Source organism: Erythrolamprus reginae, chromosome Z, assembly GCF_031021105.1.
Source record: "Erythrolamprus reginae isolate rEryReg1 chromosome Z, rEryReg1.hap1, whole genome shotgun sequence".
Taxonomy (NCBI): Eukaryota; Metazoa; Chordata; class Lepidosauria; order Squamata; family Dipsadidae; genus Erythrolamprus; species Erythrolamprus reginae.
In genome coordinates, this window is record NC_091963.1 from 11192049 (window position 1) to 11207408 (window position 15360).

Genomic DNA, 15360 nt, shown 5'->3' on the forward strand with positions numbered 1-15360 from the left:
TATGCAGCCAAGCATTCTACTTGCTTTCCCTACCGCCTGACCGCACTGTTCATCCATTTTGAGAGTGTCAGAAATCACTACCCCTAAATCCTTCTCTTCTGAGGTTTTTGCGCATGCACCCAAAAGAGAAGCAAAGCTGTGTGCGCAAACGCCCCTGGTCCTTTTATCATTTCATCTGTCAAAACAAGCCCGCTAGTTCCTAAGAATCTAACAGCCCAGCGTAAATTTTGCAACTTTAAAAATGTGTAACAGCTGCACTGGAAAGTTGATTCTATGGCTTTGCCTTTTTCAAAATACAGATTGAAAGTTCATATTTAAATAAATATCATCTCTTTTTTTTCATAACAGTGTGGAAGTTTTCAGTCAAGAAGTCTGCGATATACAATAGAAATCAGTCAAATATATTTTCCAATGGAAATAATATAGCTGAGGGTGTGTTTGAAATGTTAAACATACTGATGCATTAGTAAGAAATTACTACGGAGTGGGTGAAGGAATCGAAAGCCACTGAAATGAGGAAAAACCTTTTTATTATACAGTGCAAGAAATAATAAACAATTATATTCCTGAGTTAGTAATACCTTCCAACCAAACTATTAGACATGGTTTATTGGTACTAGAGTTACATTTTCCTACCTAAGCTGTCTACTTACAAGTTACAACAGTGATTTAAAAAAAAAAAAAAATTATAAGGCATAAGGAGGCACTATATTAACTGATTGGATTGTCCAGTTAGATCAGCCAAGTAGAGATCAATTATTTCATTTTCATTACCCGTTCTCTCCCCAAATTCGGGGTGTAAAACCTGTTGGTGACCCTTTGCTCCTAAGTAAAACCATTTTATATAAGGCACATCAATTTTTCTATGACAACTTGCCGTGGGACAACAGTTACACTAAAGGATACCAAAGGAGGATACCAAAGGAGGGACAAAATGAAGTGTCAATGATAACAATTATTCCTCCCACCCCCCAAACTATTTTAATTAATTAAATTGCATTTTTGAATTGTCTCACAGCAAGTTCTCCTATGATGAGTTAGCCATGGCGAATTGACTTTGGAAAGTTGTCCCATTCTAGTTTAGAAAACTGCCCCAGCATTGATCTAAAAGCTACAGAGAATAAATCAACAGGTTTTGGAAAAGTATAACTCACGTAGATTTGAAACAGCATTTTTACTCGTAATTAACAATTTCTCCTATGAGAAGTGCAGGATTTTTTGAGTACAACTGACCCAGCAGCTTTAAAAGCCGAAGATTCCGCCCCCCCCCAACTAACTCAATCCAATATCCGAAATAGACAAGAATAACAGACATATTAATTTATCAGACAATTCATGGAAGTTTGTTATGAAGGTTAATGGAAGATATAGAAGGTAGAATTATTTTAGTTTATATTCTTCATCCAGATGTTGATTAATACTAATACTAGTACTAACACTAGCACTGCACTAACATTAGCACTAACACTAATAATGATGGTGATGTTTGTTGCCTTTTAGAGTTCACTGTGCATTTCAGCTTCTTTGCAAAGACCTATCAAGAGAGGGCAAAATTAGACACCAATGGAAGAACAAACAATTAGATTATCTCACAATTACATGTTTATATTTATTCAGGCTTCAGGTACCCTTGATCATGACAATGCAATAGATTATTCACCATTATTCAAAAACCATAAGTCATATCCTGATACACATTTTGAAACAGAGAGTTACTGATGAGTTTTTAATATCATAGTAGGTTATTTTTTCATTTTAAGCCTGGTCCAATATATTCAATGATTTGACACAGTGTTTTAAAACAAAGCAATCAGATTTTTAAATATAACTTCATGGATAGGTGTGTTAAGATTTTTAAAAATTGAACAGTATCTGAAAGTCCATATTTTGGGCAAACTGGTGGCATTAAGACAATGGACAAACATGTGATGATTTAATCACTAATTAACATGATTGTTCTCTTTCTTTAGAAATTTGACAAAATTGTTAATTTTTATACACAACACACAACTTTTCCTTTCAGTATTTTGCTTTGTGGAAGCTGTTTCAATTTAATAAACACAGAACTTTGGTATAAAAATATTACATCCTCTTTGTAGGAGATTTATCTAAAGACCACAGCCCGGATCTTTAACAAAATTATTGGGGAATAAATCTCTTTTTTGTGCTGCTTATTTCTGAATCAACAGAGTTAATACTGGCATCTAATCTCTGACAACATAAAAAACCAGAATTTGAACTGATTCAGTATTTGGAGACAGGAATATGTTTCAGATACACCAGCAAAACAAAATTAGTTTCCCCCCCCCCTATTGTGACGTAGTTGGGTTTTCCTTATGCATTCTTTTAAAGAGTTGAGAGAGATCTAAATAATAAGCTAAAATCAGAATTACAAAATGACATAAAAGTAAAAAAAAAAAAAAGGCTATCAGAAAGAGTTTGTCCTCAGATGACTGCCGCATTTATTCCTAGAAAGCTTGAATGTACACTACCCGTCATAGGGGAAGATTAATAAAACTCTATATTTACTAGAAATTTCTGGGCAGGAGAGAGAAGAAAAGATAATTATGAAACTGTAAAGGCTCATTAAAAATAGATCAGTGGAGAGTACATCTTTATCTTCAAATCCCAGAGAATGTTATTAGAATACAGTAAAAATGTTAGCATCATTTGTATATTAACACTGAGTTGCATTGTGTAGGATCTGGTTGTCCTGTTTGGGGTTGGCAACCCATTTTGAAGAATAGTGTTAGCAAGTTGCCTAGAAAACAGTGAATCTGAAAGAGAAGCTATAATAGATGTGCCAAACTGAACAAGTGAAAATGGAAGCAAAAACATCAGGGTTTTATACAATAATAGAAGCATTTTTCTATCCTTGTGAGACTTAAAAATGCATGAATGGCTTCTGCTCAAGCTTTCCACATACATAAATAAATTCACCTTTGGGATGAGAATGAAAAATTTCAGCCAAAGAGAATAATTTTTCAGAGTTATGAGCACGTGAAGCTGATTAGAATAATGGAAACCTCTATATTACCTTAATGATAATAATGGGTTGGGGACAGATGGACATAATGGCAGTCTATTATGTTGTTGAAACAAATTAACTGATACAAATCCAAGAATGCTACATTCTTGACCAATGTCTTAATCCTATTGCTTCTAAACAGCAGAATTACAAAATAACAGTGAGGCAATGAAAATTGTGCTTTAGGCAAATTAATGTCCACCCAATTTGGTTTAGGTAGACTTCACTGGCATAACAATAAATTCCGAGTTAAGTATTTATATGAATGTCAGTGATCCTATAGCGAAACGTAGTTTCCAGCTAATGGCTACAATGTCTATTAACTTCAGAACCAATTCCTTTAAGCGGAGGGGAAAATATCTTCGTAAGAACTGTGAAAAAGAATAGATAAAGGCTGCTTTGCTCTTTCGATTCCTTCTTGGCTGAAAGAGGAATATAGAGATTTTAAGTGAGATCAAAGAAATCTTTTGACAGATGACTGATCCATGGTTGTCTGCATCAAATAAAAAATAAATAACAAAAAACAACAAAACACACAACCCTCATCCTTTTAACATAGCTTGTGAAAGAGTTTTTGGCTGTTTGTTTTTTTTTAATATGAAAAACCAGATGCAATTATTATGTAAAAAATGGAAGAAACACCACATATTTTTCTAGCTAAAGAGTGCCTCAGTTTGACAGATTATAGGGTAAGGAATTCATAGATAATTTATCATAGATTGCTTTTAATAAGGTAATTTCCCCATCTCTGATGAAAGAGGTACATAAATCAGTAACTGCTTTGTAGGACATCTTTCTTGTACACTATCACAAATATGTCACAGTCGCTAAAGTGTGCTTTGTAAAACATTTCACCCAAACTGTTTATCTTTTGTGTTGCAGAGAAATACATACTGACACAAGTAGTTGCTTCAACTAAAGCATTTCCTCCCACAAATTTCACATCAATACGTTATATATGTATTGTATGCTATGTGTATTGGAAACAACTAACAGCATTTAAAGAAGTATATAATCAAAACTGTAATATGATTTGTAGAGATGAGAAATGAGTTGGGCGCATTCAACACCCACAGGGCTTCCCTACAATTTGTTAGGCTCTTTTGTTTCTTATATTTATGGGGCGATCTCTGTAAAATGTGATTTTTCTGCTACTCAAGGCAGACATCAGTTAGTAAACACAAGTGCTTGGTTTGCCTAAAGCTGAACATTTTTATAATTGGAATGAATATCTGCAGTTCCCCCTTTTCCTTTTTTTTGAAAAGCCTCACTGTGTTTTAGCATTTGGAAGGGGATCTTTTTAAAACTTTCTACTTACGGAAGCAATAGAAAGAATGTATGGTTGTTTACTTTTCTTTCTGAGTTTTCACTTCAGCCATATTTATAATCCTGTGAGATTTTACAAGGTCAGAAAGAAATGCTGATCTTTCCTGTCATTTGTTTTTCCTTGTTTCTCATAAATAACCTGTGCAGGGACTAATAACAAACTATTATGACCTTCTCTTCCTCCTCCTTACCATCATCATCGCCACCACCACCACCACCACCATCATCAATTTTTCTATTCAGTTCTTTAAGAAGAAATGTTTATGGCTGATTGGTGCAATAGCCACCTTTCTCATCATTCTTTCTAGTCATTGCAGAATTTTGGCACAATTTTGGAGTAAACTGGCTTAAAGAAGCAATCTAGCTTCACAGTTCTAAATACAGTGATCCCTCATTTTTCGCGGGGGATGCGTTCCAAGACCACCCGTGAAAAAACAATTTCCGTGAAGTAGAGGAAAGATATTTTTTTAATGTATTTGGACTTTTAAAATGCACCCTTTGCATTAAACAGTCATTCCATAATGTTTCTCAGCTGGAACTACATGTGATATCCCACCAGTTTCTTTAATAGAATACAGTAGTACTGTAGAAGAATTTTATGAATTTTTAATGGATTTAAAATTTTCAATGGATTTAATGGATTTAAGCCCCCTTTGAAAACCCGTGAAGTAGTGAATCCGCAAAGGATGAACCGCGAAGTAGCGAGGGATTACTGTATTATTAGAAGGAAATAAGTCCCATAGATTCTGATCAAAGGTCACCAACTTCTCAAACACTATTAAATTGCAGGGAGCCACATTACCAAAATGAGAATACTGCAGTAGTCTTGAAGTTATGATCTATCCTCAAATAGATGGTAGTTATATAGGTAGATAGGCAGACAGATACTTATTTGACCAAAAGAGCCATTATTTTCACTGTTAACCAAGGTAGACCACAACCTAGACCCAACTAAATAATAATAATAATAATAATAATAATAATAATAATAATAATAACAACAACTTGATTCTATCCCATTGATTTTTAAATGAACCCTATTTATTTAAGTCACTACCTGGATATATATATATATGTACAGTATATTGCATCCTAAGAACCCAATATATCACATCTTACTTTGACAAGAATAAGACAACTGAAAGAATATAGATTAGAGAAAAGGTGCCTTAAAACAAAGGCAAATTTGAAAATAAGATTAATATGCTGGAGGAAATTGTCTCATACTATTCTTCTCTTTCTTTCAGCTTATTTCTACACTTTTCTCTTTACTTTCACATTGTTTAAAAACCTTTCAAGCAGTTCAAAGTTTATATGCCCCCCTGGACCTATTTGGGAGTTGGGCGGCATATAAATTTAATAAAACAAAATAAGAAATAAAAGAAATAAAAGGCAAAGTGTACACAAGTTTTAAAAGTCATTGTGTGGGACAATTTGTTTCTACTATATTAAGAATCTCAATTATATTGTGATCAAGTGATAGATAAAATTTAAATAATTTATCTTTTATTTGCAATAGATTTTTTTTAACAATTACGAACTTCTAGACTATGTAAATTATTAATTCCTCCCCTGTATTCTTCTGAATTCTTTTATTAACCACTAATTGGCCCCGTTAACATTTGCTAGTGTTAACATTAGATCTCATCATCTCTCCAAGTCATCTTTTTAAAAATCACCCATTTTTACAATCTGCTCATTCAGATGCGATAGCAATTTCATCCTACACATATTTCCTGCTAAAAACCCAGTTTGTTTTGTGGCCTTATACGAGTAATTGTCCATAGTATTTAAGTTTATGTTTATTTAGAATTTGACACAAGAGATTGGATAGTCCTAAAACAACCTTCTTGGTTTTAGTATCAACAATCTGAAACTGAAGCCAAAATGAATAGATGAAATGATTCTTGCAGGAATACCACTGCTTAAATTCTATTTCTATTGTTCTCTTTATAATAGTTGAAAATCAGATGTTAATTTAGTTAAAGGAACCAACCTTTCCTAGGCAGGGAATTTAGCCAACATTAAAATACTCTACTGGTACTCCAGACCTTGAAGTAAACCCTTCTATGATATATATTTGCCTATTCATCCAACCCCCGCCCCAAAAAATAATCTTGTTTTGGATATATATTTTTTTGAATGAATAGGCAAACATATTTCTATTTCTTTAACCAACTTTCCTTGGCAGGGCAATGCCCATGCAGCCTTCAATCTAGAAAATATTATCTTCCAAAGTGTTTTTTCTGCATCCCAGCAACACAACATGGATTGGCGGGGTGTGGGGGAGGGAGAAGGTATACGTGTTGAAGGCGGGAGAATTGCTGTTGAGAAAGAAGCACATGTTACATCAGACACACTACCTGATTTTTCAATGCACAGCTTGTCAGCCAGAGAGTGTGTCTCCCGAGTGATAACTGAGAATATTTCTTCTTCATACTGTTCTATGATAGTCTCACACTGCAAAGAGGGGAAAAAAACAGCAGAAAATAACTAAAGAAGGCCATTTACACAGAGCAACCAAATGATGTTATGTCAAGGAGAGACAATTTGGGTTTGTTGTTTCATGTTGTTGTTATTTTGCCGAGACAGCTTGCCTTCCTGATCGGTTGTCCTGTAACAGTATATAGGATTAACAATATATTGAGATTTCATTATAGGCTCATTCAAATTCTATCTGCTGATGAATGATTCTGCTTAATGCTGGTTATTCATTTTGTGGCACAGTTGCTTGAAACGGTTCTAGGGATTGATTCTAATGCTTTGAAATGGATGGATGGATAAATCATGTACAGTATGTGCATATGGGGAAAGGAACTATTTCACTGTATCACCAAATAATAACTTATTTTTCAAAATGAAGAAGGCATCAGTGACTTCATACATAAGTCCTCAGAAAGGGGCGGCATACAAATCCAATAAATAAATAAATAAATATCAGTTCTATTTCTGATTTTGATCACCTTTGGGCCTCCTCCCAATGAGGAGATTTGGTCACTTGGCCTTAAGCATTAGGTAAAAGCCCCTGTCCCCAAAATCTACAGAGAATCACAGCAAGGGAGAAGCATTCTATCAGATGCCCTTAAAAATAGCCAGGAAACCAACTATTATCATGAAAAGACCCAATTCTACCATAAAATTTTACACCTCTCCCCCCAAGAATCCGGTTCTTAGGTTCAAATCTCGTACGTGATGTGCATTCTTAAATAAACATTGCTTCAGCACATGAAATAAGTCTCCATGGATTTTGTAATGCAAAAATTGTCTTCAAAAAATGAAATTTCAAGTATCAGTTCCTTAAAATTTTTACATGCTCTCTTGGGTTTATTTAGAATTTTGCAAAACAGCTTGGATGACCCTAAAACAACCTTCTTGATTTTAGAATCATGTAAAAGGTAAAATGAGTAGATAATGAGATTCCTGCAGGAATCCCCTTGCCCAAATTCTTTATTTGATCTTTGTGCTAATTGTTGAAGATCAGTTCTTAATTTAGTTAAAGGAACCAACTCTTCTTGGCACGGAATATAACTGGCATTAAAATACCCTACAAGAGCTCAAGACCGATTAGAATCCTGAAATAAATTCTTCAAAAATAACAAGACTTGCTTTCTTTTCTATGAGTCTAATTTTGAATGACCAGGCAAATATATTTCCAGATTTCTTTCTTCTTTTCACAGGCCAGTGTAGAAAAAGTTATTTTCATGAGATTTGTTGGTGTTTGAGGCACAGGCCAGCTCAACAACAACATTCTTGTGTCAACTTGCTCTAGACCTCCATTCTAGCTCTCAACAAAGTTGAAAGAAAGAAAAGTGAAAAAAAACAACAACTAAAGTCACTACCACTTCACTAGCTATCAGTGTTTGAATTAGCAATCTTTAAATCTGAATGCAAAACCTAGCATCACATTGTCATGTTTTCTTGCAGAACAGAGTAACCAATTGTTGTCTTTAGATTCATATTTCTGAAAATTATGGAAGGTAAATCAGTAGATTTGTGTTGCTTTTCTATCTTTTATTTTAAAATTATTTCAACTTAAATATTTGATAACCCAAAATGTAAAGAGAGTGACATTACCCATGCATACTTTTTCTGAAGGATATTGAGATATTCCATAGTATTCTTGCTTTAACCCATCCTGTCCCATTTATTATTATTTAAGGCAAATTAACTCAGGCCCTGAAAAACACCCCGATACTATAAAAGCCTTAAAATTAGATTCAGGGAAGCAAATTAATCTACAGTATCAAATGTGAGGGTCAGAACAGTTCATCGCCCAAAGTCATTAGTTTATCCTGTTGTCTTACCGCATAACTCAAGGGTTTATAAGCATCAGAATAAAAGAAATATTGTTTATATATTGGATATATTTCCTCATCCTTCCTTGGAGCATATCTCTTGAATATCTTTTTCTTAGTTACAGGATCATCCTCAAGTTTGTAATCGTTCATCCGATCGCATATATCTTCCAAAATGTCTGTTAAGAAGGTCTCTGACTTTACAAAAGGAATCTAAAGAAAAAGATGTACAGAAATATACAATTTTTTTTCCAGATTTTACCAAAGCAAAATCCTGCAGGCGTACATAAATACAGAATCCTTAACCCGGATTGACAGTACAGAACAATGCCTCCAGATCTCCGTATCTACATAATTATTGTCTGATATCGTATTACATATATAATTAAAAATGTCAGCTAAATCTAGGATGAGTCTGGAAATAATTAAACATTTAAGACGCTAATAAAATATTCTTTTTAGCCTGAAAATATACGTGCCATTGTAAGCTGATTTTTAAATGCAAAGGTGCTTAAATTTAAAAAAAAGAAAAAAAAAGAAATTGCAGAGGTATATTTTATGTTCAAACCTCAACCTATAAAGAGAGAGAAACTTTGTTTTTCAGGTCTCTGTGAAGTCTTAGTAGATTCCTTGTTAGAATAGTTTCTTTAACCAAAGTTTCCAAACATTCTACACCCACCCCCCAACACTCACTCACTCTCTCTCTCTCTCTCTCTCTCACACACACACACACACACATACACACGTCCATCTTTCAGTTAGTCTGACTTGTTCATCAAGTCACTTGCAGCTGTTTAATGCCTCCCAAGGGTTTGGGCAAAGAAAATAAACACTTACAAAACTGTACTTCTCCCAGAATCTACTATTTCAGGTTTTCTTTTCAAACAGCTGGGCCATGTCTTTGCCCTTTCCTCTTCCTTCAGAATTAAGCAAGAATTCAGGGGACACATTTAGACACACACCCCTACGTACTTAGCGAGGGTCTCAGCAGTCAATGCTACAAGGGTCAAAGAGCACCCCCTGCTCTTGGTAACAGAGACAAAAAAAACCTTCTCTCCCGTCTAGACAGGTCAAGGTGCACGATGCGCCCATCTCTGGTGCTTCTTCCGGAAGAGGGCGTGAATTGAAGCCAAGTGCACATTAAACAACAGAGCTACATTTTTTGGGGGGCCTTTAGAAGATTTCCCCTCTTCACCCTCTGCTGATCAAAGGAGGAAGTTATCATGACAACCGGAGTCAAAGAACCTGAATCACAAATGAACTCGATTTCTTCAGTGTTGATATATCCCATCCCTATTGTCTCTTTTCACACATAGTATGAACCCTTCCGGTCGGTCTCAACGATTACATTACAGAAGGACTTTCATATGTGTGCTCCATTTACACAAAGGGGGTCCCTTCCTTCACCACCATCTGGTCACAAATCTGGGAAATAAAGGCCGGAGAATTAAAATTAAAGCTTAGAGTCCCTTTCTCTCCAACCCCCATCTCTTGTGTGCATCTTGAAGTAGGCCTTTCATTACAATAGGGCTTCCCTCGTTTTGCCTTCTTCTCCTACCTTGTAGTTAGAAACCTGAAGCTTATGGAAATAGGAAAGAACAAGAAAAAACCCTCAACATTAATTATATATAATATAGATAATATATATATTAAGTCTCAGTGAGGGTATGTCTAGCTGATGAGGTCAGAATAAGGCCAAAATAGATCTACTCTAGTCTCCCTTAATTTTCAAATTCAGCAAAAACATGTGACACACACACACACACACACACACATATATATAATTAATATCACGAATAAAATTGTTCTAAAAATGAACACATTTGTGTGTGGATGCACATTCTCATATCTCAAAAAAAAATTCCTCCCTTATATATATATACTATACAGTATATACACACACACATATATGTTATACATGTTTATGCTTTTACTTTTAATCTTATATATGCTGGACAAAAAAAAATTAAATAAATACATTTTTTTTAAAAAAGAATATGGCTAATAGGAAATGTCCTCTCTTTGTTTCTGTCCTTCCTTTCTTCTTTTTCCTCCACCTTTTTCCCCCTGGCAGATGTTCGGAAACAGATTTCATGTGTTGTGTTGAAATCACAAATTATGAATAAAATTGTTCTAAAAATGAACACATTTGTATGCGTGTGCACATTCTCATATCTCAAAAAAATATATATTCCTCCCTTATAATGTAGAGACTCCATAGCATGTTTCCAAAGACATTAGGGTGAAACACATGATCTGACATAACGTTTCTCCATCTTTATGAGTAGACTCGCATTGCAAAGCTAGGTGTACTCTGATTGGAAGAACTTTTTGCTAATTTCAATGGAGTTTTAAAAAAAATAAAACACGTAAAGCATTTGCACCAAGTGGAAACAAAAGCAGAGATAGCGCTGCCTTTCCCCACCCTTCATGATACTTTAATGTGTTAAAAGAGATGCATTTCTTTATTTCACAAAGTTTGTATTGAGCTCATGGAAATGAATGATTTGATTTAAAAGTCTTCGACTACAATAATGTAATGAGAATGAAACTTTACAAAGTTTGATGTAGGGTGCATCTACAGTATACGCAAGGGTTCTTCAGATATGAGGGTTTTAACTGACTTTGCTGCAAATAAATAGCGTTAATAATATTTCAATATAATATTGAAATGCTTAAACATATCTTCCTGACTACGGGTGGGGAGAAAAGCATACGAGATGTATTGCTAAATAAACCGAACTGAACTTGCATCAACCATGGGAAATAAAAATAGAATGATGATGCTGTTAAACAGAGTAGCTTCATATTTCGAACTGTGGTTGTTTTCAGAGGACTGTTTTAAACAACAACAACAAAAGATATGTAGTAAAAATGCATGAAAAAGCAGAATGGATATTTAGCTAAGATTTTTGGGGAGGAGTAGAAGTATATTTGGGATGTATATATCCAAGCCAATTAAAGATACTGAGGTGTCAAACATAAGGAAAAAGTACAAGAAACATTTGAGAATTGGTTTCGGCTTGAATCATACAATGGGATATATATTAAGTTAATCAGAATATAGGTAAGACTTCAATTTGAACCCAAAAATCTTTGTATTGCTTTGAAATAAGCATGTATTAGCTTCTCTTTCTAAATATACAAACTCTTCAACAAACTGTGAATGAACTAGTTTGATGCCTGACATGGAGTTCCTACTTCAAAATAATGTTTGGTAGTACTGATCCTGTATAGATCTAAAATATGTACAGAATAACTTATGCAGGCATGTAGAAAAAAAGAGGTATACACTCTACACAACTCAATATATTTCTGAGGGATTTGCTTGCTTTCATGACAATTTTCAATAACCTATTTTTTATTTTGAACAAAGTAGCTTCAATAAACAAAGTCCCAATATTTCTTCTCTTCTCCCATCCCCTACTATCTAGAATGACCGCACCTAAATTTAAAACAAGACAATTCATATGGTTTTGCTGTTTTACAAAACTCCTAAGGAGAGTAAACACTCTGTTGACAGAGTTTTGCATACAAAGAGATGCTGTGGGCCAAATTATATCCTCACCAAAATTCATATACATGTTAACCGATGAGTTTCTTACACCAATTCAAGACGGGCAATAGCACTCCTGCTTTTGTATAATTTTCTTGGTTCCCAAGTTAAGAGGCCTTCCCTAGAAGGCCACCACAATTTATATTTCCACTGTTTTAGAGTTTTGAGAAAGATACATCAAATAGCCATCCGTGCAAAACCACCCCTCCCAAAGTTAAGCATACTTTAAAATTGCTTTAATAATATTTTTTTGGAGGGGGGGGGCCTTGGACAAGGGGCAGAAACCAAGAGCAATTCTATGAAAGCCCTAAAGATTCTGAATGGTGCTTCTCAATAAGACAGCTTCTATTGTAATCACCCCGGAGATGTGGGGCCTTCACCATGGAAAAAACTGCCTCAGACATTGTAACCTCATTAAAATATGAATAACAAGTCAGCCGTCATTCAAAAGAAAGAAAGGCATCTGATTCTGCATCAAATTTCGCCATCATTTCAAACAACCACAACAGAGCAACATGGAACAACACACACCCCTCACAAACAAAAAAAACCGGGGGAAAACCCTCTTTTCCATTTCCCTAACTGGATGTTTGTCGCATGTGGAAACGTTGTTAGCAGCAGAGTGGATTAAGCCTAAACATTTTCAAAGAAATCACTTGTGTTGCCAAATCTTTCAGAGCATGCCGATCACATCTTTTTAAAGAAAAAGAGGAAGACTCTCAAACCAACGGTCAGATAGTTTTTCCAACAATGCAAAACCCAAAAGAAGAAGGGAGGGAGGGGGGAGAAAAAGTTAACATCAACACACCTCGCGGGTGGAAGAAAGGAGGCACGCCACAATTCCAAGACATTTTAGCCAATTTTAAGCCCCAGGATGGAGAATTCATTACGAGCAACAATGACACCTTCATAACAGTCAATTACATGGAAGCTCCTGATCCAGTTCATTACAGTGTCTCTGCTAATTTCATCGTAAATTTCTGCCTTGATAGAGAACGTAGCTTGCCAAGAATGCAGTTGGGATATGCAATGAAAAATAAAAACGTAACTGCTACAGATGGGCAGCTTCCAAAACCCAGATCAAATGTTTCTGAATACTACATTCCATGCAAGAATTTAGCCCTCTCTTCTATCCAGGTTTCACCATACAGTGTTCCCTCGATTTTCGCGGGTTCGAACTTCGCGGAAAGTCTATACCACAGTTTTTCAAAAATATTAATTAAAAAATACTTTGCGGGTTTTTTCCCTATACCACGGTTTTTCCCACCCGATGACGTCATATGTCATCGCCAAACTTTCGTCTGCCTTTAATAAATATATTTTTTAATAAACTTTAATAAATAAACATGGTGAGTAATAATCTAAATGGTTGCTAAGGGAATGGGAAATTGCAATTTAGGGGTTTAAAGTGTTAAGGGAAGGCTTGTGATACTGTTCATAGCCAAAAATAGTGTATTTACTTCCGCATCTCTACTTCGCGGAAATTCAACTTTCGCGGGCGGTCTCGGAACGCATCCCCCGCGAAAAGCGAGGGAACACTGTATATGATTTCTCTCTCTCTCTGTGTCTCTCTCTCTGTGTGTGTATGTGTGTATCTACAATCATGTACCACTAAAAGTAGATCCACACAGATGAGAATAGAAGTATGCATCTCTTTAGATTCTTCCACGCAGGAGAAATCATCAGCTTTGTCATTGGGAACAATATTCCAATTTTCAATATTTATTAAGGGTCAGTATTTAAAAATGAAAACTCAATCGTTCACACACACACACACACACCATTTGCTTTAGGCTAGTGCAGGAGAAACATGAATGCTGAACCACTCAAAAGGCTGATGGGATATATAATTAGCTATTATGTTAATTGAATCCACTGTGAGTTTATTGTATGAGATTTCTTCATATAATATGCAAATGATCTCTAAGGTTTAGTTTTATTAGACAATATAATTAGAAATCCTTTTAAAAGAGAGAATTCTAATGAGGTACAATAAAGGTTAGGAAAATATGTTTGCTATGTTGAGTTACCACCTGGGCTTGCTTAATTAAAATGAAGCGAGCGAGAGAGAGAGAGAGAGAGAGGAAAACTTTGCACATCAACCAGGCCCTCTCCCATACATACACATTATACAAATGCAAAGTTTAAAACCTTAATTGTTACAGTTCAGAAATTTAATTTACATTTTTTTTTAAAAAAATCATTTATTTGTCCTTTATAATCCTTTACCATTGGTTCATAGTCTAACAGGATTTCATTCATTCCCCATCTATAGTCTCTAGATTTCTTTTTTAAGAATCCAAGTCACTAGGTTATGTCCAGAAAAAGTTCTTGGTATTATCTCTTTTCCAATCCAATCAAGCAGATTCTTGGAAATACAAAATATATCAATTCTTCACAATGGATGAGAAATGTTTGACCTGTTTTAGTCTGGCACTTTCAATTTTCAAAATCAAAGCACAGATCCAGCTATATACATAAAAATAAGAGAATAGGGGATTCACCTATTAAATTCACCTGTTATTGTTCTATTGATTAAGAGATGTGATCCAAGTAAATACTCTAATATTTGTTCTGTAACCATCATCATTTCATTTCCAATAACAGATGCCTGGTGTTCTAAGAGCTGGAATTATTCATCTTCCTGAATGTAAAAAGTAACCCTGTCTTGGCTTAGAGTTTCTGGAGTAAAGTTTGTCTCACCTCACGTAAACCAATCATCAGTTTTAGAGTTGAAACTCTTTTTACTTTTCTGTTTTCAATATTGCAGAAAAATTACACCAGTAACATTAATATAGAAGATATAGGCAAACCGTACAGTATTTAAACCTGGGCTTTCCTGTTACAGCAACTATGCTATATTTTATGAATATGATGAATAATGTGATGTAATCAGACATCATTTGTTTAATATAATATTGACCATTGTTTTTAATAGGTACCCTCTACTATAAGAGCCTGGCCAATCTAGGAAGAACTAGAAGACTAACCATTTCTTAATTTTGGATACAACATTTTGATCGGCTTAATTTTTGATAAGAAGCAATAATCCTGTTAGCATAAAATTAAATTATTGTTAACCAGTAAAATGAAGACTTTGTAGAAAAGGTAATCTGCACCCTAACAATTGGCAACACACACCATACAATGACCCC

At 34.8% G+C, this 15360-nt stretch overlaps 1 protein-coding gene across 1 annotated transcript in view; it reads right to left on the reverse strand.

Annotated features, from left to right (window-relative positions):
• Positions 1–513: 513 nt before the first annotated feature.
• The window catches only part of CNPY1 (canopy FGF signaling regulator 1), a 77757-nt gene continuing 62910 nt past the window's right edge, over positions 514–15360 (reverse strand). The window contains exons 4-6 of the mRNA XM_070728282.1: positions 8659–8862; positions 6718–6814; positions 514–1534 (exon numbers count right to left, since the gene is read on the reverse strand). Of these exons, the coding sequence (XP_070584383.1) occupies positions 1497–1534; positions 6718–6814; positions 8659–8862 (339 nt within the window). The 3' untranslated portion in view covers positions 514–1496. The remainder of the gene's footprint in view (positions 1535–6717; positions 6815–8658; positions 8863–15360) is intronic.